The 24,517-nt window shown below is 45.4% G+C and overlaps 1 protein-coding gene across 1 annotated transcript in view; it reads right to left on the bottom strand.

Moving 5' to 3' along the window:
• CDYL2 (chromodomain protein, Y-like 2) overlaps positions 1–22,585 on the bottom strand; it is an 87,566-nt gene extending 64,981 nt beyond the window's left edge. Inside the window, exons 1-3 of the mRNA XM_006860300.1 lie at positions 22,540–22,585; positions 22,333–22,400; positions 14,659–15,250 (exon numbers count right to left, since the gene is read on the bottom strand). Coding sequence (XP_006860362.1) covers positions 14,659–15,250; positions 22,333–22,400; positions 22,540–22,585 — 706 coding nt within the window. The remainder of the gene's footprint in view (positions 1–14,658; positions 15,251–22,332; positions 22,401–22,539) is intronic.
• Between the last annotated feature and the right edge of the window lie 1,932 nt (positions 22,586–24,517).

Here is a 24,517-nt window from a genome sequence, read left to right as displayed (position 1 = left end):
ATATATATATCCTGTTGGTTTTATTTCTCTGTAGGACACCTGAGTGGTACACACACATATGTCATAAGTTTAAAAAAGAAAAAGCACACCATGTTAAAGGCAAACGAGCAAGGAACACTTGCCCCACATACTCCTAACTAACTCTCATGAGTCTGTGAACACGGTGTGCGCACTCCCACCTGACCATGCCCCCGACTTGGGTACCTTCACGTGGATGAGTACTCAGTCCTCACTACCTTCAGCTCACTTCTCAAACATTATTCCCACAATGGCTGGTTCCTATCTAAACCAGCTCTCACCTCCACCATGCTTTCTCTTCCGGAGTTCATATTATATATGCCACTGTACATATCTTTCCAAGATACACTGCGTATATCTTTGCACATCTCCCTACTAGAGTGGAAGCTGCATGAAGACAAGAACTGTCTCATTTCCAGACTCCCTGCACCAAAACTGTGCCAGGTTTACAGCAAGCAGTCACTCAGCGAGTGTAAGATGGATTAACATCTATAACAAAGTATTCATACAGAGAACATGAAAGGTGCTTTTACAAATGAATGGGAAAATCCAAATACCTAGTCAGAAAACTGCCTAAGGATTTAAATAACAACAGCCAAATATGTATCATATGTTGACCATTTGCCAACAGTCTAATGATTTTACATGAATGAATACACTTACTCTTTAGCCCAACCCCATACCAAAAACTCAACCTGTGGACATCAGATGGGTTATAAATCATAGCAACTCTACTGGACAGATGAGAACTGCCCCACAGGGTTTCTGAAGCCATAATCTGTATCAAAGCAGACTGCCACATCTTTCTTTTTCAGAGTTGCTAGTACATTCAGATCTCCAGCCAAGCACTTAAACATTGTGCCACCAAGGCTTCTCCCCAAACCCACAGACATGACTAAATCTATATTTTATAAATGTAGGGAGCAGGGCTGAGCTGAGGTCTAGGCCTTTGTCATCATATTGCGCGGGCGCAGGGCCCAGAGAAGGAACATAAGAAGATGTTGAACCACAGCAATAAATAACAATGAAAATGATGGAAGTTGGAGTTTAGCAATGTGTCCAGTGCACTGAGGCACCACTGAGTCCCTCCACTACATAAAATACTGGGCAGCTCAAGGCACAGAGCAGACCCCCTGGTCTGACACACACAGAACTCCAGGCAGGTCTGTAAACAGGCTGCAGAACAAGATGTTTTCGCCGCCTTCATGTCTTCACTCAGCTAACACCTCTCAGAAGCCATCCTTGGCTCCATCACTGGAAACGGCACCCCACACAGCACTTCCTGAACTTTTCCCCGGCATCCATTGTCTCCTTGGTGTTTAGCACCATCTACTAGATCTCTGAGGAGTCCTGGTGTGGCGCTGCGGGTTAATGCACTAGACTTTTAGGTCTACCAGTCTCTCACCAGTCACTCCTTGGAGACCCTATGCAGGGTTGCTATGGGTCAGAAATGACTCGACGGCACTTCACAACAACAACTGGATCTCTGAATAATTTGTGCTTCAGTGTCTATCCTTCCCATATGTATGTATCTGTGCACTGATCTCAGCCAGAACCTAGTATACATTGTAACCAGTACTTAGAGCATACAGCAAGAGCTCAATAAATGCCTGCTGAGTTTACACATGTGCAGGAATGCCCCCTCTTCTCTATGTGCACAAGTATACACACACAATTCCCAGTGTATGCAGACATATATGAGGGAGCATCAAAAATTTGTGGAAAAGTACCAGTATATTTTAATTCCATTTTTACACAAACTTTTGGAAGGCCCCCAGTGTGTGTGTTGATGTTGCTGTTCCAATTTATAGTGACCTGTTATAAGATTTCCAAGTAGTGATTGGTGAGTTTGAACCACTAATCATGCAGTTAGAAATCTAGTGTTTATCTTATAGCACTGTATGAGTACTCCATGTATAAGTATGTAAGCATATATATATTTTTTAAGTGGGTCTTGGTGTAGCATTGTAGGATAAACACTAGGTTGGTGTTTCAGACCCACTAGCCGATCCTTGGAAACCCTCGAAAACAGACCCACTATGAGTAGGAACCATTTCTAAGGCACTTAACAACAACGATATGAAAAAAATCCATGTAGACATATGTACATATTATGTATGTATGTTACTTCTAAAAATGAGTCGTGGTGTAGCACTGTAGGATAAGCACTGTTTGTCTAACTACAAGATCAGTGGTTCAAACCCACCAGCCGTTCCTTGGAAGCCCTATAAAGGGTTGCTATGAGTTGGAACTGACTTGCAGGCACTTAACAATGACAACAAGTAGATGTACAGAATGTATGCATGTGCGTGTGTGCATGTGTGCATGTGTGTGTGTGCGTGTAGAAAAAGAAGAGAAAAAGAAATGGGATCATTCCAACAATTTGTTCAATTAATACTAAGTATTTTACAAAGGTAATTCAGAAAGTATTGCTATAAATCATCAAATTATTAATTAAACAAAAAAATCAAAATGTGAAGCTTTTGTTTCCTGACACACCCTCCATCTAGGTCTATACACTTCTGAAGGGGGCGTTCCCATCTCTACTCCTTCCCCTGAAAGAATTCTGCACTCTTTGATTCACACCACGTCAAAACAGCAGCTTTGGCATCCTCAACAGACTCCAATCAAGTTCCTTTTCGATGCTCTTTGAGTCTGGGGAATAGAAAGAGGTCTGTACGGGCAAGATCAGGGTTATAGGATGGATGGCGGAAGATTTCCTGACAAAATTCTCTCAAGATGGAAAAAAAACCACAAACTATTTGACTCAATTTTCCTGGCCTTCTCATCAATGCACTTTTCCATTTTCTTAAAATTCTTTCATAACAAGCCCCCTGATACCCCACCAATCTAAAAATAGGCATATGGCGTTCTGGCGTGTTGCCATAGGATAAGCACTGGACAGCTAACTACAAGATCAGCAGTTGAAACCCACCAGCCACACCTTGGAAATCCTATTTGTTGTTAAGTGCCATCTAGTCGATTCTAATTCATAGCAACCCTGTATGGGGTTTCTAAAGAGTGGCTGATGAGTCTGAAGTGCTAAACCACTGAGCCTTCAAATACCAGCAGGACTGCCCCTGGTGGGCAGCTTTGAGCAGAGCTTCCATGAAGACAGACTGAGAAAAGGCCTGGGAATCGACTTCCAAAAAAATCAGCCAATTCAAACCTTATAGATCCCAAAATAATACTGTCCAGCCAGCTTGCTTTGGACATGCAGCTTGAGAGATCAATTTTTAGAGGAGGGCCTCCTGTTTGGTGAAGTAGAGGGACAGTGAGGGTGAGGGCAGGAGACCCTGGACCAGTAACAGCCACAATGGACGAGAACCAGATCGAGAGCATTCTGAGGATGAGGTAGGACCAGACAGTCCCTTCTCTGAGATATAAGGACGTCACAGTGAGAGTCAACGTGACAGCAAAGCCACAGCCATCAAGTGGATTCTGACTGATAGCGATCCCATAGAACAGAGCAGACCTGTCTCATAGGGTTTTCAAAGCTCACATCTTTACAAAGGCAGACTCTGCCACATCGGTCTCCCATGCAGTAGCTACTGGGTTTTCAACAGTTAGCCTTTCAGTTAGCAGCAGAACACTTTAACCATCACAACACAAGTCCTCCTTATGTATTTCTAGAGCTAAGTTGAAAAATAAAGATGCAATTGTCTTCTTAGAAATGTATTATAAATACACACATGGAGCCAGAGGACTAGGACTGCCTTTTTCCTCCGTGAGATTTTGCAAACTACATATTATGTTACGTTGGTTAAGTGGCTACTTAGAGAGCCGTTGAGGGGATTAGATGGTATCAAGAGTGTCAAAGACAAACAGCAAACCTGGCCTACGTAGGAGCTCAATGGAACCTTGCTACCATTTCCATCACCACCACGAGTACCACCACAGCACAATCGTGAATGAGAACTGGTCCACTGTACAAATGTTGTTGTTGTTGTTGTTGAGTGCTGTCGAGTCAGTTCCAACTCATAGTAAACCTAACTCAGGTTTCTGAGAAGTGGCTGGTGAGCTCGAATCACTGATCTTATGAATCAAACGAATTTGCGGTTCAGTGCTTATCCTACAGTGCCACCCAAGGACTCTAGGGATGTGAGGGCACAAGCTTTGATGAATGATGATAAATTATGATGTGGAAACAGTTCCTATGACTTTTCTGAGGTAGTTGAGAGAGGAAAACAAAATCTGAGTTGTCAAGAAAACCAAGCAGTTGATTTCCAAATTCTGACAGTGGTAAAGATTCCATCAACTTTATCTCGATGCCAAATTCAACTCGAGGATTCAAGACCCAATCCAGAAGAGCTAATTTCCCACAGCCTCTGCCATGTGTCAAGGTGCTCCCATTTGAACAGGAAGTTGGTTCTTCCATCCCATTCTGGCACTTTCCACCCAGCATGGTGGCCAAGTTGGACAGGTGTTAATGTTACCACATAAAAGGGTTTCATTCGCTGGTACAAGTTACTTACTTCCTATACTTGGAAAGCCAAAACATAACAATCACTTGGCTTTTCGTGTTATTACAGGTTTGGAGAATCATCCACTTTTGAAAATACAGAAGGTTGGTCAGAGCTTACTGGCCTTGTATTGGCAGTTGAAGACTGTTAAGGAACAGCTGTGCCCATGGAAAGGGATAACTGTTAACACGAGGCCACCAAGTGAACACACTCTGATTCACTAAATGGGATGAGGCCATCCTTCACTTAGGATTTGCCACAGCGAGCTTCCTCTAGCCCACTTCCTTAGACAAGCCTGGGCACCTGGAGAAGCAGTAGTGACCCTAAAGTTTGTGAACTAGGGTCAACCGAAGGGCAAGAAGTAAGAAGGCTCCAAAACAGCCACAATTTTGAGGAAGTTTCAAAGGTATAGCTACAAACCCAAAAAGATTATTTAAGACTTACAACTACATTATTAAGTGAGTTTGTCCTATATAACATTCCTGTGCCCTCCTCTCTGTATCTAGATTGGAAATTCAGGAACCTCATCTAAGGAGCTGGGAACGTTTGCTCTTTTTTCTGTCCTCTGCATCTGTTTGGAGAAAGTAGGGATTATCTATTCTAGAATGTATGGTAGGCTTGTCAGTAAAACCACCTGGGTCTTCAGTTCCTTTTTCCCTAGGTTTTTATGAGAGCTTTCAAACTACGAATTCACAATTTCTGAACAGTTATTGCACTATTTAGATTTTCTAGTCTTAGACTTACTTGAGTCTGTTTTGTTCACTTGCGTTTTGCTAGGAAACTGACCGTTTTATCCAAATGTTCAAACTGAATGGTACAGAGTTAGTCATAGGACCCAGGCTTAGACGGAATACATCCTTCCAGAAATAAGCAACAAATGTGAGACAAGAAGTGGATCCTACCCTACCAAACCTCTGCACACAACTCCGGAGTAGAAGGACTGTCTTTTTCCACCTGGAAACCAGTTGAGGCTTAGTTTAGAGTGCCATCTTCAGATGTGAATTGCCTGGATTTCTCACCTAGTCCCACCAAAGCAACTTGAAACCTCAGTCCCCTCCTCTGTAAAATGGGTAGAATAATGACCGTTACGTCTCAAAACTCCTAAGAGTATCACAGAAAAGATCTTTGCAAATTCTAAGTCCTCAACACAGTGAAGCTCTTATACTCTAAAACTTTCTACTTAACACCTATAATTTCACAAGCTTTTCAACTTACAGAAATCTCATAAATACAAACTCAAGATTCTGAGTAAAAGTGCTTTAAATCAACCCAAGATCATCAACTGACATTCGGTGCTTACCAGTCTAGAGCCAAAATCACCACCACTAAGTCAACCCTGACTCATAGAGACCCTATGGGACAGAGCAGAGCTGCTTCTTAGGGTTTGGAGACTGCAAATCACGATGGGAACAGGCAGCTTCAGCTTCCTCCCACGGAGAGGCTGAGGGGCTTGAAAGGTGACCTTGTGGTTAACAGCCGAACACTTAACCCACCACACCAAGATTGGCCTACTGAACCAACAGCAGTAGCAGCATCTGGGAGCTTGTTAGTAATACAGTCTTGGGCTCTAATTCGCAAATCCTGAATCAGAAACTCTAGGGGAAGGGAGAATTGTGGTACAGATTCTAGGCCTGAGAACCCCTGGTGTGGTGCTGTAGGATCAGCACTGGACTGTGAACCCCAAGGTTGGCAGTTCAAACCTAGCAGCTGCATTTCAAAAACCCTATACAGGGTCACTGTAAGTCAGAACAGATTCGACGGCACTTAACAACAACAACAACATGCTACAGGAGGAGTCCTGGTGTGGGACTATAGGATAAGCACTGCAGTGCTAATCAGTTCTAATCAGTGCTAATGGTCAGCAGTTCAAACCCACCAACTGCTACTTGGAACCCTATACAGAGTTACTATAAATCAAAACCAATTGGACGGCACTTAGCAACAACAACAATACTACAAGAGTCTTGGTGTGGCACTGTAGGATAAGTGCTGAACTACTAACCTCAAGGTTGGTGGTTCAAATCCACCAGTCACTTGTCGAGTTGGAACTGACTTGATGGCACTTAACAACAACATGCTACAGAAGGAACCCTGGTATGGTGTGACAGGATAAGCACTGGACTTCTAAACATGATGGTGGCAGCTCAAACCCACCATCCGTTCATAAGAAGAAAGATGAGACTTTGTGTTCCTGTAAAGATTTGCAGTCTCAGAAGTAGACACAAGCTCACTATGAGCTGGAATCAGCCCTATGGCAGTTGTTGTTGTGAAGTGCCGTCGAGTCAGTTCCAACCCATAGTGACCCTGTATAGGGTTTCCGAGGAGCTGCTGGAGAGCTTGAACTGTCAACCTTGCAGTTCAAATGCATTGGCAGTCTGGCGCATTAACCCACAGTGCCACACCAGGATGCGTAATTACTTCTCATACTTGTACTTGGTTTTGAACTCATTTAAAGACCAGCAAAACCCATCATAATCAATAAGGTAAAAGATGATAGTCATCTTGAAGAACAACAAGGAAGCTGCAAGCCACCGCATAACATGGATAAACCTTGAGGACAGTATGCTGAGTGAAATTAGTCAGTCACAAAAGGAGAAATACTGCATAGGACCATTATTGTAACAGATTAAGAAACAGAACCCACCTTAAACAGGGGAAAAATTATATATATATATATACATATTTGCTGCGGGATGTATGGGATGAAGGGAGGGGAGGGAGAGCACAGGGTAGGAATAGACACAGGATAGCTTGGGTGCTGGGGGTGCGGCGGGGGAGGGGGGAACAATACACAATAAGGGGATGGGAATGGAAGAAAAAGGCAGATGGGAGAACAGTTAGACAGGTTTGCATGGGATAAGTGGGTCAAAGGTAAATGATGATGTATGCACAACCTTGAACACAGGGCTCTGGGATACAGGGATAGGAATAATGTTAAGATGCTTGGCTATCTTTTGAATCTTGGTTTCCCTTGCTTATCATTGTAAAATAGACACTTGAGGGGGAGATAAAGGAATAGCCAGGAACATCACAATTGAAAACTTGCAAGTCCATCTTCTGCCTATAACTGATTGGAATACCTTAAAGGGGGCTAGAAGTTGCCCAGTGAAAGAGGCTTCTGTGGAACCTTTGCATTACATAAGATCATAGGTGGAATCCAGAACCCCATCCAGAACCCTCTGAGGTGGGAAATCTCCACTTGACAGGACAAGCAGACCAGCCTGGAGGGGCTAGAAGAAGAGAAGATAGTTCATGAAAGAAAGACCGTCAGGAAAAATCAAAAACAGTAATGGCAATCTGACTGACTACTACAAGAACAAGGAGCTGTTCGCCTGGGAGCCATCAAGGCAAGTGGTCAGGTCCCCTCAGGACAAACCCCCTTCCTAGACTAACACTCAAGGGGAATTCACAAGCAGGCATGTGGTCTGGCTGATGACCATGTTGGTCACCGGTAAGGGGAAGGGAGAAAACCAGCAATGAAGTTGGGAGCTAAGTCCAACCACATTTAATAGACTCCTGTGACCCCGAGTAGAGAACTGGTTGGCCAACAGTATGGCAAGACCCGGGGACTTTTGGGCCCAGAGGCAGTGACATGGCCACAGAAGACCAGAGCAGAGAGCAAAGCAACCAGATGACATGAAGTGAGGCAAGATGCACAAGAACACCCATACTTGCAGATAATACCCACATGACCTGGCTTCAATGGCTAAATGATCAGAACTCGACTAGAAGAAGAAACAGGAGGGGAAAAAAAAAAGAGTTAACTTGCTAAAATTTGATGAACTTTACATATACTTATGGATGTAGTAGCTCAAAAAAAGCAAGGATCACTCCCACCCCATCAGCACACAGGGTTGACAGGGATGGGCAACTTAGACATTGGCTACTCAAAATGGGGGAGGGGCTACAAAGGCAAGAAGTGACTGGCTTACAAGCTTTCAAGAGGGAGCCTAGTTCCAGCTAGGGTGGGGGAAGGTAGAATCTCCACTGGGATGGGGCTCATGAAAGAAGATGGAGATAAGACTTGTGTGGTACAATAGTGAATAATCGCTATCAGGACTGATTATGAGGGTTGGAAATGTAAAGGTGGATGTTTTGTAGCAAAAGGAGGGGAGTGGTTGATTTTGCAGTCCAGGAGCGGAGGTCCCTGGGACCATCAATTAAGAAGAGTGGAGTGTGGGACCCTACCCAGAGAAGCAGTGACGCAAGAAATGGGGGCAGAGACGATGATGTGGACAGATGGAGTGGCTGGGGATAATGGACCCAGGGAGGGAGAGACGCTGTGTGCTGACGGTCAGGACACTACCCTTTGGTGGTTTGATGATACATGGAGAGGACTGTAATTGTTGCAATGAAATGAAATACGATAGGATGAATGTAAAACTGATGTTCTCCCTTGTAAACTCACATAATTCACAATAAAAACTTAAAAAAAAAAAAAAAGACAATAGTCCTGTCGGCAGAGTGAATAGAAAGGGATAAACATTATAAAAACAAAAGCTAAGTGTGTGAGAAATCAATAGAGAAAAACAATATCTCCATTGTTTTTAAACACACAATGTGTGTTTAAGTGAGATGGCTCATTCTCCAGTGGGAGTAATTCTAACAACACTGAGCAGTGTAACACCTGAGCTGCAACACCTGTCTAAATGACAACGATTGTGAAGATGTGAGGGAGTATCAGAGGAACAAATGAGCATGGGTCACGGCATCAGCACCACCAGCAGATTCCACTGGTTTCAGGTTGAACGCTGGGAGTTGATCCAAGAACATGAAGGCAAAGTGTCGTACAAGGACTGAGAGTGAGCTACCACCACTCCCTGAGACGAGACTCAACGGTCTTCTGAAACTGCGAGGTAGCAATACTTTGGCTTATATGGATAAGAGAATGTTGCAAAGCTCTCCTGGTTGGGAGCATGGGCGGGTTTGCCAACCCAACAGCTTTTTTATATAGATGAACCTGGTCTGTTTAGATAAAAAGATGGGTGATAGAATGTAACCAATATCACTGAACACAAACTGCTATGTAATCCTTCACTGAAAACACAGTAAAATATAGGCAGAACAAAAAGAAGCCTCGTAGAAGGGCATGTGCAAGGAGGACACATCAAGTCAGGTTTTAAAGCTTTGAAGAACCCTATTACATTCCTATGTACATGCTGAAAATCCAAGGAGTACTTTGGGATCTACCACCATCTTTTGTAACTACACACACCCACAGGAAATACGGAGTAGACCCACAGCTGTTAAAATTCAGCATTCAAAATGCATAACCTCACCCCCTACCTCTTGAGACTCTGATTCTTTCGACTGGGTCCGGGGATCCCATTTTTAACAAGCTCCCTGAGGGATACCACAACAGATGGCCCCCTGACCACAAAGCCATTTGTCATGACTGGAGAAAGACTGGAACTGAAGGCGTAACTGAGTCGCTGGTGAATACGTCACAAAGGCAGTCTGAAACCACAACACTAGCCGGCAGAACCCCGATTTAGAATGTGTTCCCAAAGTACAGACCAAGGAAGTCAGCAGTAAATGAGTAACGCGTTATATAAGTAGCTTTTCTGTATGCAGAACCTTAATTCACCACAGAGGAGTTAAAATCACATAAAAAGCAACAGCCTACCCCCAAAAACAAATGCTGTGCAAGCACTGCCAGGGTCTTCCCACCCCCTTCCTCCAGACAGTGAGGGCCTTCCTCCCTGGCTCCTCCTGCGCCCACGGGGACTGGGTTCTGCAATCCAGAGGGGAGGCACAGGTAGGGGAAGGAAGTGAGGAGGACATGGCAGGGTTCCAGGGTAGGTATGACCATGGATCTGGACAGGGCTGCTCCCTGGCTGACACCAACGGTGCCATGTTTCTTCCTGCCTTCACATCTGATTCCTTGTTGGAAAGCTCTAGAACCTTTCTTTGTAGCTCCCTCTGTCTTGTAGCCTATCCAAAAGCCCCAAATCATTCTCTTCAACAAAACTCTTTATCTCTCTCTAGGCAAGGATTCCCAGTCTTTTCCTCTTCCCACAAGACCTGGATAATAAGGTCACTCCAAACTGGATTGACAGTGACCAAGACAGTGGTCACCTCACTGGCCACAGAAGACATCACAGGCGGTAAGGCAGGCGCAGAACTTGTGCCTAATACCCATGTTACTGCTTCCACTGAGCCTTCCCAACAGGCAGCCACTCTCCCATGAGGAAGAAGTCCCTAACTATCTTTTAATTATTCTATTCCAAGCACCTAGTCTAGTAACTAAGCCTCAGCAGGGGCTCAAACACTAAGTATTAAAGAGAATTAAATCGACACATGCAGGGTGGATTGCCCAGGAAACAAGGTAAGTGCAGGCCTACTTGTGCTCACTTACGAATCTATAATGAACAGTTTCCCATATGGTGAAACCAATGTTTCATATGTGAAACAATGTCCTCTGTGCTGACACCCTGTCCCTGTCAGCGACGGTGAATTTGTAACGAGGCTTTGATTTCTGTAGGAAGGTGCTGTGCAGTTGAGAGGGTGAGAGACACATGCCAGTCACAGCTAGATGCAGAATCTTGGATGGGGTGTGGGGGGTACGGGGGGTGGGGGGGGATTGTTCACTACAGATTAGTAAGCACAAGTAAGCCCGTGCTTACCTTGCTTCATGGATAATCAGACATTGGACACATGATGGGAAATGTAACAGCTGACCCTATATGGCCATGGAGGATTTCTCAGAATATACCGACGTCATCTCGGATGAGTATCAAAAACCTACCTTGTAGGCTCCACCCTCTGCTTAGTGAGTCAGACTCTAAAGCAGCTGTAGTTTTAACAAAGTGCCAGATGAACCTTGTATACATACAGGCTGAGAACCTTGTCAATGGAATGGGATTGAAGGCCCTTTTTGGAACACCCAAAACAGCACCAAAAAGGGCAGCTTCCTCTTCTCCATTTAAGCATGGCCCAAGGAGCAGAGCATCCCCACCAGCGACCAAAATGAGGCAGAAGAAGAGATCAGAGAAGAGGAAAATCTAGAGAAGCGTTTTGGAGTTAATGAGACTAACACTTCCATCAACAGAGGAACGGATAAACATAAGGTATACCAGCAAATGAAGTTCTGATGCATATATGACACGGGTGGAACTAGAAACATGATATAGATGAAAATCAGCCACTTACACGCAGCATCTAGAATAAAAACCAAGGCCATGAAGTCAAATGCCTCACTCATATCCACCCTATCGAACACAGTAGAAGTGCCCTATAGAGCTTTGAGTCGCCCTGGGGTGGTGCCACAGGATAAACACTCAACATCAAGGTCAGTTTGAACTGCAAGGCTGGCAGTTCAAACACACGAGCTATCCCTTGGAAACCCTATACAGAGTCTCTATGAGTTGGAACTGAGTCGATGGCACTTAGTAACAACGGAGTTTTAAAAGCTGCAACCTTTATGGGAGCAAACTGCCTTGTCTTTCTCCAGGAACATCTACAGTATGTGGAAGTTTGTTGATGTTGTATGTTGCTGAGTCCGTTGTAACTCATAGCAACATATCTAGAACAGGCAACCACGAGGAACATCAATGTTTACTGGTGGTTGCCAGGAGCATGCGAGAGGGGAAGGATGAGAAATCAAACGTGCTTGGGTGACAGGGAGCTTCCGTGAAGGGAGACTATGGAAATGGATAAGGGGACGGCTGTGCAACATGATGAGTGCTATTAATGTCATGGAATTAGACACAAGAAAACATTCAAACGGCAAATGTGACGCTCCAAGTACGAGCGGCTTCAACAAGTTCTAGGAAAATGGGATTCACAGATAATGGAATTTGTCCACAAACTTTTTGAGGCTCCCTGAGATAGTCACCAAAATTAATCAAATACATAATAACCCCCACTGCTTGGTCTCTGTCCTTTCACCTCATGCCTGCCCAGCATGTGTGCGACCACACCCCCATCAGATTATGGTCCAGGAGGCATCCAGGAGGACCAACGATGGACACCAAAACCTAACCGCCCTGGTTCCAACTCCCAGAGAGCCTGTGTGGTGAGTCTGGGCTGCCCGCCCGCCCACCTTGCAGTTTGCCGCCCAGTGCTGATTGTCCAGCATCTCAATGTAGAGCATCCTCCTCCTTCAGAGCAGCTGGTGGGTTTGAACCGCTGACTTGTTAGTAGTCCAGTGCCTAACCCACAAGACCACCAGGGCTACTTAAGGATGAAGAAACAGCCAACACCTGGGGCCCACTTTGCAAAGTTGGCCAGGACAGAGGAGCCTATATCTCCTTGGCTGTTCCACATGCCTGACTTACTTCCCTCACACGGCATTCCCACTACGGCCTCTTCCATGGGCTCCCTTCCTCCTGGGCAGTGGGCCCACAGCCAAAGTGCAGGGACTCGGACTCGGGCCCAGATTCCCACCATGGTTCCCCATCTCCCCCCAGAGCTTCAGGAGCTCCAGAGCCACCCACCCCAACCCAGGGAGCGTGTCTCTGGCTGGCAGCTGTCACTGCAACATCAAACCCAGGATGTTGACGCCAGCTCTCATTTACACAAGCCCACTTCTCCCCAGGAGACGGATCTCTAAAACAAACAGCGTCTACATATGTTCACAAGCACAGTTATGTCAGCGTCAGGGATCCCCAGACGGAAACAGGAGTCAATCTGGGACAGCCACTGCTAAATCAGTCCTGTTTGGGTGAAATTCCTCTCTCTGGAGAAAGAGGAACCTCGGAGCAGATTGCTTTCGATTCCCCAGCAAAAGCCGATTCCCAGAGTCTGCTCAGAGCACTCTGACATCACTGGTACTTTACTGTGTGTCTTTCTTCCTCACCCAGCCGCCTGTGAGCTCTCTCAGCTGGTCCCAACCTGCACTCCAGCCCCCACCCGGAGACCAAACACCCTGCTCTGCTGGAAGGGGATCAGCCTGACACACCTAGGCCTAGGGCTCCAGCAGCAACGTGCAAATGTGGGAACACAGATTCAAAAAGTGAGGGAGTGTGTATAACTGACTTACATTCCCCAGCCTGAAAGACTCAGGTCATGAAAAGAGCTCCGTGAAAGCACACGTTAGCTGTTAGCTACATACGAGGAAGTGTCAGGTTGAGGAACCTGAAAGATCTGCACCAAAATGCCTCTTTCCTTCGTTTTTTCCTGTAGGGGTTTAGGGAAGACAGGGGAATTCCATAACTTTTTGCCTTGCTCCCAAGATAGAATGGTGTGCCATGGAGTTAATTCCAACTCACAGTGGCCGTGTACAGAGTTTCTGAAGCTATAAATCCTTACAGGAGCAGAGAGTCTCTCCATTTTCCCTCTGGTGGACTCAAACTACTGACCGTGCAGTTTGCAGCCCAACATGTAACCCTCTACGCTACCAGAGTTCCTTCGGGATAGAGTGACGATGGCTATGTGTTGTGGAATCAGTTCCAACTAATAGTGACCCTGCGTGGGGTTTCTGAGGCTGTAAATCTTTATGGGAGCTGAGAGCTTCATCTTTTCCCCAAGGAATGACTGGTAGTTTCAAACTGCTGACCTTGAGGTTAGCAGCCCGACTCATAACCACTACGCTACCAGAGCTCCTTTCAAGATAGAGCAGGAAGGTGCAAACAAAACGAATTCTCACAGGAGGTGCTCAGGCAGCCATGTAAGGTCATCCCTCTTCGTCAAAGGCTCCAGCCCCCAGACAGGCTGCGACCATTCCAGGTCAGAACTGTGCCTGAGGTGAAGGATCAGACCCCAATCCAGAGCCCAGTTCTCTTGGCCGCACTCCTGCGGGCATAGTGGAATTGAACGTAAGCGCTCTTTTGAGCACTGTGCGTTACATGTTACCCTGTAAGGCACTGGCTCCTTGGGGCATGAGTCTAGGGTACTAAAGGGTGAGAGCTTGGAGTGGACCCACAGAAGGGTCTCTAGAATGGTTACCATGGCTTTGGGTGTCCTGAAGTTCAGTCAGAGATTTCAGATTCATAACAGAGCTTGGCTGCTGCATCAGAGGCTTGGTGTCCCCACAAGCATAACTGTCTGTCACCAAAGTGGGTACATGACCAAGTCCACATGGCCCTAGGCAAGAGAGATGAAGGGAGAATTACGAGCTAGCTAAGAGTCGGGATGGGGGCGGGGTGGGGCTGGGGTCTATGCACTTCCCTAGGTCACACTCTACATCCCTTCCTCCATGGTCAGGGCCAAACCCAAAGAAAGAAAAGCCACATACCAAGGCCGTTCTCAACCAGTGGCTCGTGGTTCACATCACTGTCGCCCTCATCATGCTCACCCACGTGGTCACTCAAATCCAAGCCGGGCTGATCAGACCCATTTCCAAAGTGCCTCTCATCCTTCTCGGAACCGGCGTCCCCATTCTCCATCCCATTCTGAACCTTCTTCAGGGGCATGATTTGCAAACCACTCGGAGTAGTCCTGTAAGACACAGTCTTGGTGGCCCTGTCACCTCCGGCAGGGGGTTTCGTGGAATACCCTTTTTTTGGCTTGGGCAGCGAAGGGTTTATTCGCTTCCGTTTATGGGAAGTCCCTTTGCTCTTTCCCGATTCTGAAGGTCTGTGGGACAGCTTGTCGACCGACGGCCCTCGACTGTCACGCAAGAGCTTGGAGGCACTCGGCTGCTTCCCCGACTTGATCTTCTTGTCCTTGGACACATGCAGACCATTGAACTCATCGATGAACTCCTCACAGTGCAAGAGGTGGTGCTCCGGCTCCCAAGTGTCCTCGGTGCTCCCGTACCCTTTCCATCGGATCAAGTACTCCCATTTTCCCTTCTTGTTCTTCCGCTTGTCTACAATCCTTTCAACCTGGGGTACAAGGTGAGAGAGAAGCAGAAAATCAGTACCCACCAACAAGCAAAGCACGAGTCCTCAGGACAGAGGTACTACTATCTCTGGGCATGGATGGACCCTCAGATGCCCAAAGTCAGTCGTTCCAGGATGAATCCAGAAGGCTGATTTTAAGACATCATTGAACTGAACCAAGACAAAAGCACACTGTCATTTCCCATGATGGCTGCACAGTGCTACACTGGGCGGGTACTGTTCTTTGTCTGTCTGAGACCTGTTTTCAATCTCATTGGAAGCTTTCACCAAAGACCTCTATTCTTTTCATTGCACCAAAGTAGATTCAGCCTTTTAAAGACCACTTTGGGGTGGGCGTTTCCACCCTTATTGATCATCATCAAACAGGAGAAGAAAGGGAATGAAGGCAAAGAGGAACACAAAGAGCAAAGGAAGAAGGAACAGGAGAGGTGGGAAGGAGGAAGAGAAGGAGGAACAGCGGGGCGGAGGAAAGAGAGGAGAATATGGGTAGCCCCGGTGTAACACTGTAGGTTAATGCACTGGACTGCAAAGCTGGTTTGAACCACAAGGTTGGTGGTTCAAGCTTACCAGCTGCTCCTTGGAAATCCTATAAATGGTCCCTGTGGGTAGGAGCTGACTCAACGGCACTTAACAACAACAACAACATGCTAATGTTTAGTTCTGGTGTGGCACTGCAGGATAAGGCACTGGACTGCAATGTTGGAGGTTCAAACTCACTAGCACTCCTTGGAAACTCTTACACAGGGTTGCTATCAGACGGCACTTAACAACAAACATAATATAGGGGAGCGCTGTGGCTCTATAGGATAAGCAAGGGAACTGTGAACCACAGGTTGGTGGTTCGAGCCCACCAGCTGTTCTGAGGGAGAAAGATGAGGTTTTCTTCTCCCATAAAGATTTACAGCCTTGGAAACCCTATCTATAAAGGGTCGCTATGAGTCAGAACCCATTCAACTGCACTTAACAACAATGCTAAAACAGGTGTCCTGGTGTGGAGTTATAGGATACGCACTGGATTGCTAACCACAGGGTTGGTAGTTCAATCAACTAGCTGCTACTTGGAAATCCCATACAGGGTCACTGTGAGTAGGAACCGACTCAACGCACTTAACAACACCAAGCTAATACAAGAAACCCTGGTGATGCTGTAGGTAAGCACTGGACTGCTAACCAGGAGGTTGGTGGTTTAAATGCACTAGCTGCTCCGTGGGAGGAAGATGAAGCTGTCTGCTCCTATAAAGATTTAAAGTCTTAGAAACCCTATATAGGGTTGCTATGAGTTGGAATCAACTCAATGGCAAATGGGTTTGGTGGGTGGATGCTAATACAGTCTAATGATAACACTAGTAACTCGGAACATTTATTAAACATTTTTCAGACATGGGCATACTACCAAGTACTGAGCAGACGCTGTCTCATCCCCTTTTCTACAACCCAACTGAGAGATGGTAAGGGCAGAGTTGATTTTTGAATCCACTCTAATTAAGAAACCTACACTAACTCCTTCAACTGCATAAAAACTTCTGACTGATCCCAAAGGACTTGAACCAAGGTCCAATTGTCACTTTCAGCTCATCCATTCACTCGTGCGCTAAGTGGACCTCTCTTCCCATCTGCTGTAGTTCTCCACTGGCTCAAATACCAAAAGACTCATCACCAACCGTATTTCCTACCCTGGCTTCTCCACTGTCCAAGATACATGGGAAACTAAAAAGCAAAGCAAGAAGAAGCTGTACACACCTGCTGTCTGCCCACACATACACCAGAGATGCCATCCTGAAACAGGATTGCAGCATGTTCAATCTCTCATCTGCATTGTTTCCACATTTGGGGTAACTCCTTTCGAGGTGAAGGGGTACGGGCACCCATCATTAGAACTTGGGATATGAAGTCCTCAGGAGGAGTAAAGACAAGATGGGTTCTGGGAAGAGCCTGGTCTGGGCAGTTCCGGGGTCAGAACACTGATTGTTTCAGGTGTCCTAGTCAGAGATTCAGTAGTAAGAAGAAACGTGTCTTCCCATTCCATCCTATGTAACTAAGGGAAATGGTTGCCACTCAGGCAACTTGGCTCCGATCCATGTAAACCAAGGTGGCTTCTAGGTGAGAATATGATTGAGGGCTCTGTAGTACCGCAGGGATGAGGGGAGCCACAATGAGACACTATTTCACACCCACTAGGTTGGCTGCCAACAAAAGAGAAAAACAAGTGTAGAAAGACATGTAGAGAAATTGGAATTCACATAAATTTCTGGTGAGTACCTCAAGAGGTTAAACACAGAGCTATCATATGATACACTCCTAGTTCTACATCCAAGAGAAATGAAAACATATGTCCCCGTGAAACCTAGAACTTGAATGTTCATAACAGCATTATTCATAATAGCTAAAAAGTGGACAGTATCCAATTGTCCATGAGTGGATGAATGCATAAACAAAGTGTGGTATAATCAGACAACGCACACTGTTCCACCGTAAGAACAAATGAAGTATTGATACATTTAAAAGTATTGATACATTGGATGAATCCTGAACACTTGTTAAGTGTAAGAAGCCAGATGTGAGAAGTTACACATGCTTACATGAAAGGTTACACCTTGAGCCAGATATAAAAGGTGACACAGAATCTGTGATTTCTTTAGTATGAAATACTCAGAATAGGCAAATCCAGAGAGATGGAAAGCAGGTTAGTAGTTGCCAGGGTATAAGGGAAGTTGGGAGTTGGTGGGAGTGATTATTTAATGGATATAGGATAGGCCTCATTGAAGGGATTGAGACCACTGAGATGAACAGAGTATATGATTGGTTGAATGTAAAACTGATGATGTGATCTGTAAGCCCTCACTCAATTCACAATACAGTTTTTTGTTGGTTTGTTTTTTAATTAGTAGCTTTGGAATCCCTATTGGGTCATTCTAATTGACCCTATAGGTCTATGAATTGGAACTGACTCACAAACAAGAGGCTAGGTAGGTTTGGTAATACAACCAAGAGGTCAGCAGTTCGAATCCACCAGCTGCTCTATGAGCGGAAGATACAGCAGTCTGACTCCATAAACGTACTACTCTGTAACGACACTGTAAGTTAGAATCAACTTGATGGCAACGTGTTAGGTGATACAAGGGCACAATGTTTTCAATACTAATCACTGCAAAGAGTCCAGGAAGAGGGTTCCTGATGTCTCTTAAACCACAAGGTTATTAGTCACTCTCCAATAGGACATTCGATTACTGAGGGAGGCTATCATCATAAGACTCTCCAGAGGTTCAGAAGGACACACTCCTCAGGGCTGAGGCAGGAATGCTGCCCTCCATCCCTCATTCCCATGGTGAGGTTGGAGAGGAGGGTAGATCAAGGCAGAAACCCAGGGACAAGATGGAATGACAGGACGAACCTCATGTCTACTCAAGGGGGATTGGAGAAGCCAATCTATCATGTTAGTTCAGCCTCACTCCTCCCTCAAGAGACTGGAGCTCAGTCAGAGAGGACTCTCTTCAAAGAGAAATCCGAACTTGTCCCTCCCAACTACAAAGAGAATCAATGACTACTGCTAGTCAACAGGGTTCCTTAAAAAACAAATGAATGAATGAATGAATGAAAGGGTTTTCAATTAATCAAAAGAAAAGAAAGCACGAGAAGTTCATTTTGTAGCTCCATTTGCTCTAAGTTCCAAATTGTGAAAATACAGCAGATAGTAATCTGGTAAGGACAGACCTTTATGATCAAGTAAACTTGATGGAATCCTTATTTATGAAAAAGTAATCATCTATCTACAGTCTTACTTTTATTTATTACAGTCTACAAAGATAAAAATGCTCTTCTGGCAACTCAGCTTCTGTTTGCAAACTGACTAGAAGCTTAAGATGCCAGTCAAACAAGAGGGAATACAAACAGAAAAGGTACAGTCGGTTCCGCTATCGCTTATTTTGAAAACACAAATTTGTTCCGACGGAACTGATATGCCAGGGAACAATCTGAGCACACTGCAGATTTTGCATTGGGGTGTGTGTGTATGTGTGAACGATTTTCTCTCCGAGAAACAGTTGTTTATGTTGCTAGCTGTCGTTGAGTTGATGCCCTGACTCATGACAACTGCTCACACGACACGTAACTGGGTCCTGTACCACCCCCCCAGGATTGACCTCGGATCTCCCTGTTGTTGTGGGCTGATTTACGGCAGTAGATCACCAGGTCTTTCTTCCTAGTCTGTCTTGGTCTGGAAGCTTCACTGAAGCCTGCTCAGCCTCACAGCAACACGTGAGCCTTCACCAATGGATGGGAGACAGCTGCACATGAGGTGCTTTGGTGGGACTTGAACCTGGGTCTCCAGCATGGGAGATGAGAATTCTACCACTGAAACACCAGTGCCTCGTGAGAAAATGGGAGACGAAGGCAAAAACTGCACCCAGCTACCTGCGCAACTTCTTGATGTTGTTGTTAATAACAATGCTATTGAATCAGTTCCAACTCACAGTGAAGCTGTATAGGGCTTGCGAGGAACAGCTGGTGTCCTTGAACCGCTCACCTTGTGATTTGAAGTGCGGTGCTGATACTACAGCACACACATGCACACACCCACCTACCTGCTCCTCCAATATATAATGAGTGTCTATGTGTCACACTTAGCCACATCTAGTGTGACAAACTTCCCTTCCCATTCAGACAGCTCACCCTGCACGCTCACCGACTAGCTGCAGGGCTTTCAAAGAGGATTTTCGACACTTATACCCACAAGCCACTTAGGGTGATTTTCAAGAAGTGCCCATTTCTGTAGTGTTTACATATTTCTTAACCATCGAACATGTGCGAAACTACGCTGTTGAGCCAATGAGTTAATTTCGACTCATAGCGACTCTATGACAAGGCAGTCTGCGTCGCCGAAGATGCAGCCTTGGAAACCCTACTGTTGTGGTTGTTAAATGCCATCGAGTCAGCTCTCACCCATAGTGACCCTGGATAGGGTTTTCAAGGAGTGACTGGTGGGTTTGAATCACCAATCTTGCAGTTAGCAATCCAGGACTCCTGCAAACCCTATAGGGCAATTCCACTCTGCCCTATATCAAGAAGAAACAACACAGGAAATGACTATAAAATACTGTGAAGTAAAAAGGGAATAAAAATGTATATAAACCGATGGCTTCAAGAGAAAAAAAAAAAACACGCTCATCACCAAAAACTCCAAGGGCACCAACAAGATGAGCTGTGTTACTGCATCAGGGTTGGAGGCAACTTACTTTTCATCTCCGAAAATGTCCATAATGTTATAATATTGCTTTACACACACACACAGAGCTGTGTTTAACTTTTCAAAAAAGAACAAGTCACCAAGAAGGATTTGGAAATATGCTAATTTTCAGTTCTTCACTGCAATGCATATACCCCGCTATTATTTCAAGGGAAGGCTTGACTTGAGCTTTGGGTTTCATAAATAATATTTGTGTAACGGGACCCCTGGCCAGCTCCCGTCTATCACTAGCACAGATTTGCAACCATACTGCTCTTTGTAAACATGGAAACACGAGTCCCTTTGCAACCCACAAACACACCAGGCAAAACACACAAATACAAAGTAAAGGTTCTGTTGCACAACTGGTAGGCCTGCCGACTGTGTTCTGGCCGAAAGGGAAGCGGTGGGCTTGTTTCAAACAGGGCTGTTACCAACAAGACAACTTTCTGGACAAACCAGACGGTCAATAGAAAGCAGGGTGTTTTCATGTTTTGTTGGACAGAATGAACCAGCCATCGGTTCTGCGAATATATATATAAAGTCTGTATCTTGAAACCATTTGTGTGGGAACCTCTGAATCCGCCCGAGCTCCCATGCTGAGAACACATGCGTCAGCAGCATTGAGTAGGGGTTGGATGTGGGCAAATGTACCTGTGTGCACACCTGAGACAGAACAAAGATGGGATTACTTGGAGTTCTTAGCAAGGAGTCCTGAGGTGGCTTTTCCTATGAGAAAACTTTACTACTCTAACCCCTCACAATGTTCAGCATTGGGATCCTGACAGCTCTGGGACTGAATACTGAGCAACCTACTGTGTGACCTTCAGCAAATTACTTTACCCCTCTGGGCTTCTCTTTCTGCTTGAGCAAGGTCAAGGGAACAGTTATCTCTGAACTGGCTGTTGTGTGGATTACATTTTTTTAAAAAAGTAACGTATCTGAACCTAAGAGGGATCCATAAACGCTCCTTAAATCTGAAGTGTAACATGTCAAGAGATATTCCCACTGCCTTACTCTTGAGCTTGACCCCTTACCACCTTGGTGATGTGCCCAGAAAGAACATGGTGCCTTGGCTGGACCACATTTACCATGGCACCTAAAGGGGAAGAGCACCACCCTTCATTTGTGCCCCCAACAGGATTTTGAATTATCCATCATCCAACCAAGCAGAGTCTACCACCATATGAACAGGAGTTGATGAGGCTTGGGGGCAAAGGGAAAGAGTTTGCTCTAAGAATTGATCTTTCACACCTTAAAACAAAACAAAAAACCCTGATCACTGGGATCTAACACAGAGCATTTAAATTTGTGCTCGTTTACAATAATGTCCTAGAAATCCCTCAAAATGATCACTTGTGTAATCTACCTCTGTGCAGTGTCTCTGTGTACACAGTGATTCACTGATTCATTCATTCAGTGGCAGCAGCATCATGGGAATGCGGGTGTCTGGTTCCTGTGTGTGTCAGATTGCCCCTCACATCTTCCTGCGGCTTTGTCACAGCACAAGTGACTGAACACCCAGGGGTGTGAATGAGGCAAAACAGTCAAGCAGCGCAGCACAGGGAAGCCCATGTCTCCCACCAGCACACTGGAGAAGGTGGGCTACTAGAAACCAGAGCAAAGAAGGACTCTATAGTTGGAGTAAGGAATTTGGCAAGAAAAATGGCAATGACTTCATGAAAGATCCAAAAGGTTACCCAATCCCAAGCTGCAGTGTGTGGCTGGCTCTAGGATAATGGGGAAATGAGTGGCTAAAACGTAGTCAACAAAGACGGCTGTGTTCCAACTGCCATCAGACAGACAACCAAAATCCCATGTCTGTTTGGCTGGTTCTGTATACGTTATCATCACTGGTTGTCACAAACTCAATCCAGATGGTATTGGCCTGCTTGGTACCAAATGTGGGCACTGCCAGAAAGGATGGGGGTGGGGAGGTGTCACAAGAACACTAATAGCCAAGTCCACCTCAGGTCTAGAGGATGTGGCTTCATTAGGAGAGTTCCCTGCAAGCAAGACTCCACAGCAACCCCAGAGCATTGTTACTTACTGGTAGAAGGGTGCATCTCAAGAGACACCAAGTCACCTGAAGGCATGGTCCATGATCTACCGAGCTCTGCCTCTTCCCACCCCTCCTCCTGCCATAATGCCCAGTATGTTGCCTGACAAACAGCATGCACCAATGTGAGGTGGATGAGTGAACGGGTGGTGGAGGGGTGGATGAGTTGTTAGATAGATGGGAAACTGGATGAAGTTTTAACAAGTTATAAAGAGATGCGAGTCTAGTGAACTGAGGAAAAAGTCTGAAACCATTAATGTGACTGACTTAGAGTGTCATCTGCTATTTGTAGATAAACACCCAGAAGATTGGCAGAATTTTTCATTAAATGAAATGGCCAATCAGATGTAATGTTGCCACAATCATGGGCTACTTGTTCAGGATATTCCATTTGAATACTGAAGCTCAACCCAAGAACTCAAAAGACCCCTCTGAACTTTGGATTCACTTTTATCAGAGAATCCAACTGTCATCTAGGGGATGACCGTATCTTGACATCCGCAGCACAACTTTATTGCTGGGTGGGGTTGAATACTTCCCATCACTATTCATGCTCTTAGTTCAAGGTGACCCTGACACTCCCTCACATCAAGTAGTGAGGTCTATGACCCCTTTCCTTGATCCTGAATGGACCTTTGAGATTGCTTCAACCAACAGCGTTTGAAGCTGTGGCTAGATCGTGAAAGGGTCATTCATCCTACCATGCTCTTTTGCCATACTCATTCTTGGAACTCAGTAGCCATTATTGTGAGGAAGCTCAAACTCCCCCCACATGGAAACCAGATCAAGAGGACCCACATCTAGATGTTCCAGCTGAAAGCACAATTAAACACTAAGCCAATACACAGCATCAACCCTCAGACAGGTGAGTTAAGAAACTTCCAGATGACTTTTGCCCCCAGTCATCAAGTCACCCTAGCCTTCAGGTCTTCCCAGCAGAGACCAGACCTTAGATATTGTGAAGTGAAGACACACCATTCCAGCCATGCTCTGCCTGAATTCCTGACCCACAGGATCTTTAAACAGTCACAATAAATTTTAATACCACTAAGCGATGGCATTGTTTGTCTGATAACAATATTAACAGGTACACTGGAATTGACACATCGTCTTCAAATCCAGACCGCTTGGCTTAAGCCTGATTTTGGTTAGCCCTTAGGAGAACAAGGACAGACATTTCTTTCTTTTTAGCGTCATATTACCTAACACCAGTGAAATAAGACGCTGCTGCCCACCACTTATAAACTGGTTCCTGTGTAACATGCATCAAATCAGACTTCCTTGGAGTTGCCTAAGTTCTGGCTACTTTACTAAATCTAGTTTCCTTATCCATGACCCCAGCTCTCTGTGCTTCCCTAAGAGACCTGTCCCATGAAATCTCAACATGCCTCACACATGTGCCAAGTGGGAATTCTGAAAAGAAATCTCATTTCCACATTTCACACTCAACCCAGACAACTCGAAGACTCCTCTGAGGCTGGTCCATGAAAGGACCAATTTGTCCACAGGCCAATACACTTCCAGTGCATTTAATCACAAGCTTCATTTTTAGTAATCAAATGTAAGACGAAAATTTGTAAAAGTTCCTTGGGATACAGCAGATTTCACACAGCTGCATCAATAGGGTGTTTCAAACCATCCCACAAAATGGAAGGAAGCCAGTGCTTGAGACCACGCCCAGGAAGTCACTCAGGACAAGATACAATCCCCAAATGGAAACATCAATAAACAAAGGGTGGTCATGCTCATGCATATGGTGGGCAAGTCTTACTCACCTAAAGAAGCAACTGAGACGCGATCAGAGTAAGTGTAACCGAAGCCTGGCACATAAGCCTAACTTGGCCAAGGAGCCCTGGTAACACACTGCGTTACTAATTGGGCTGCTAACCTCAAGGTCAACAGTTCAAATTTACCAGTTGCTCCGCCGGAGAAAGTTGAGGCTTTCAGATATACAGCCTTGGAAACCCTA

The sequence above is a fragment of the Chrysochloris asiatica genome, unplaced genomic scaffold (genome assembly GCF_000296735.1).
Source record: "Chrysochloris asiatica unplaced genomic scaffold, ChrAsi1.0 scaffold00037, whole genome shotgun sequence".
NCBI classification, from domain to species: domain Eukaryota; kingdom Metazoa; phylum Chordata; class Mammalia; order Afrosoricida; family Chrysochloridae; genus Chrysochloris; species Chrysochloris asiatica.
Note: the sequence above shows the minus strand (reverse complement) of the source record. Positions and strands in the feature narration are given on the sequence as shown.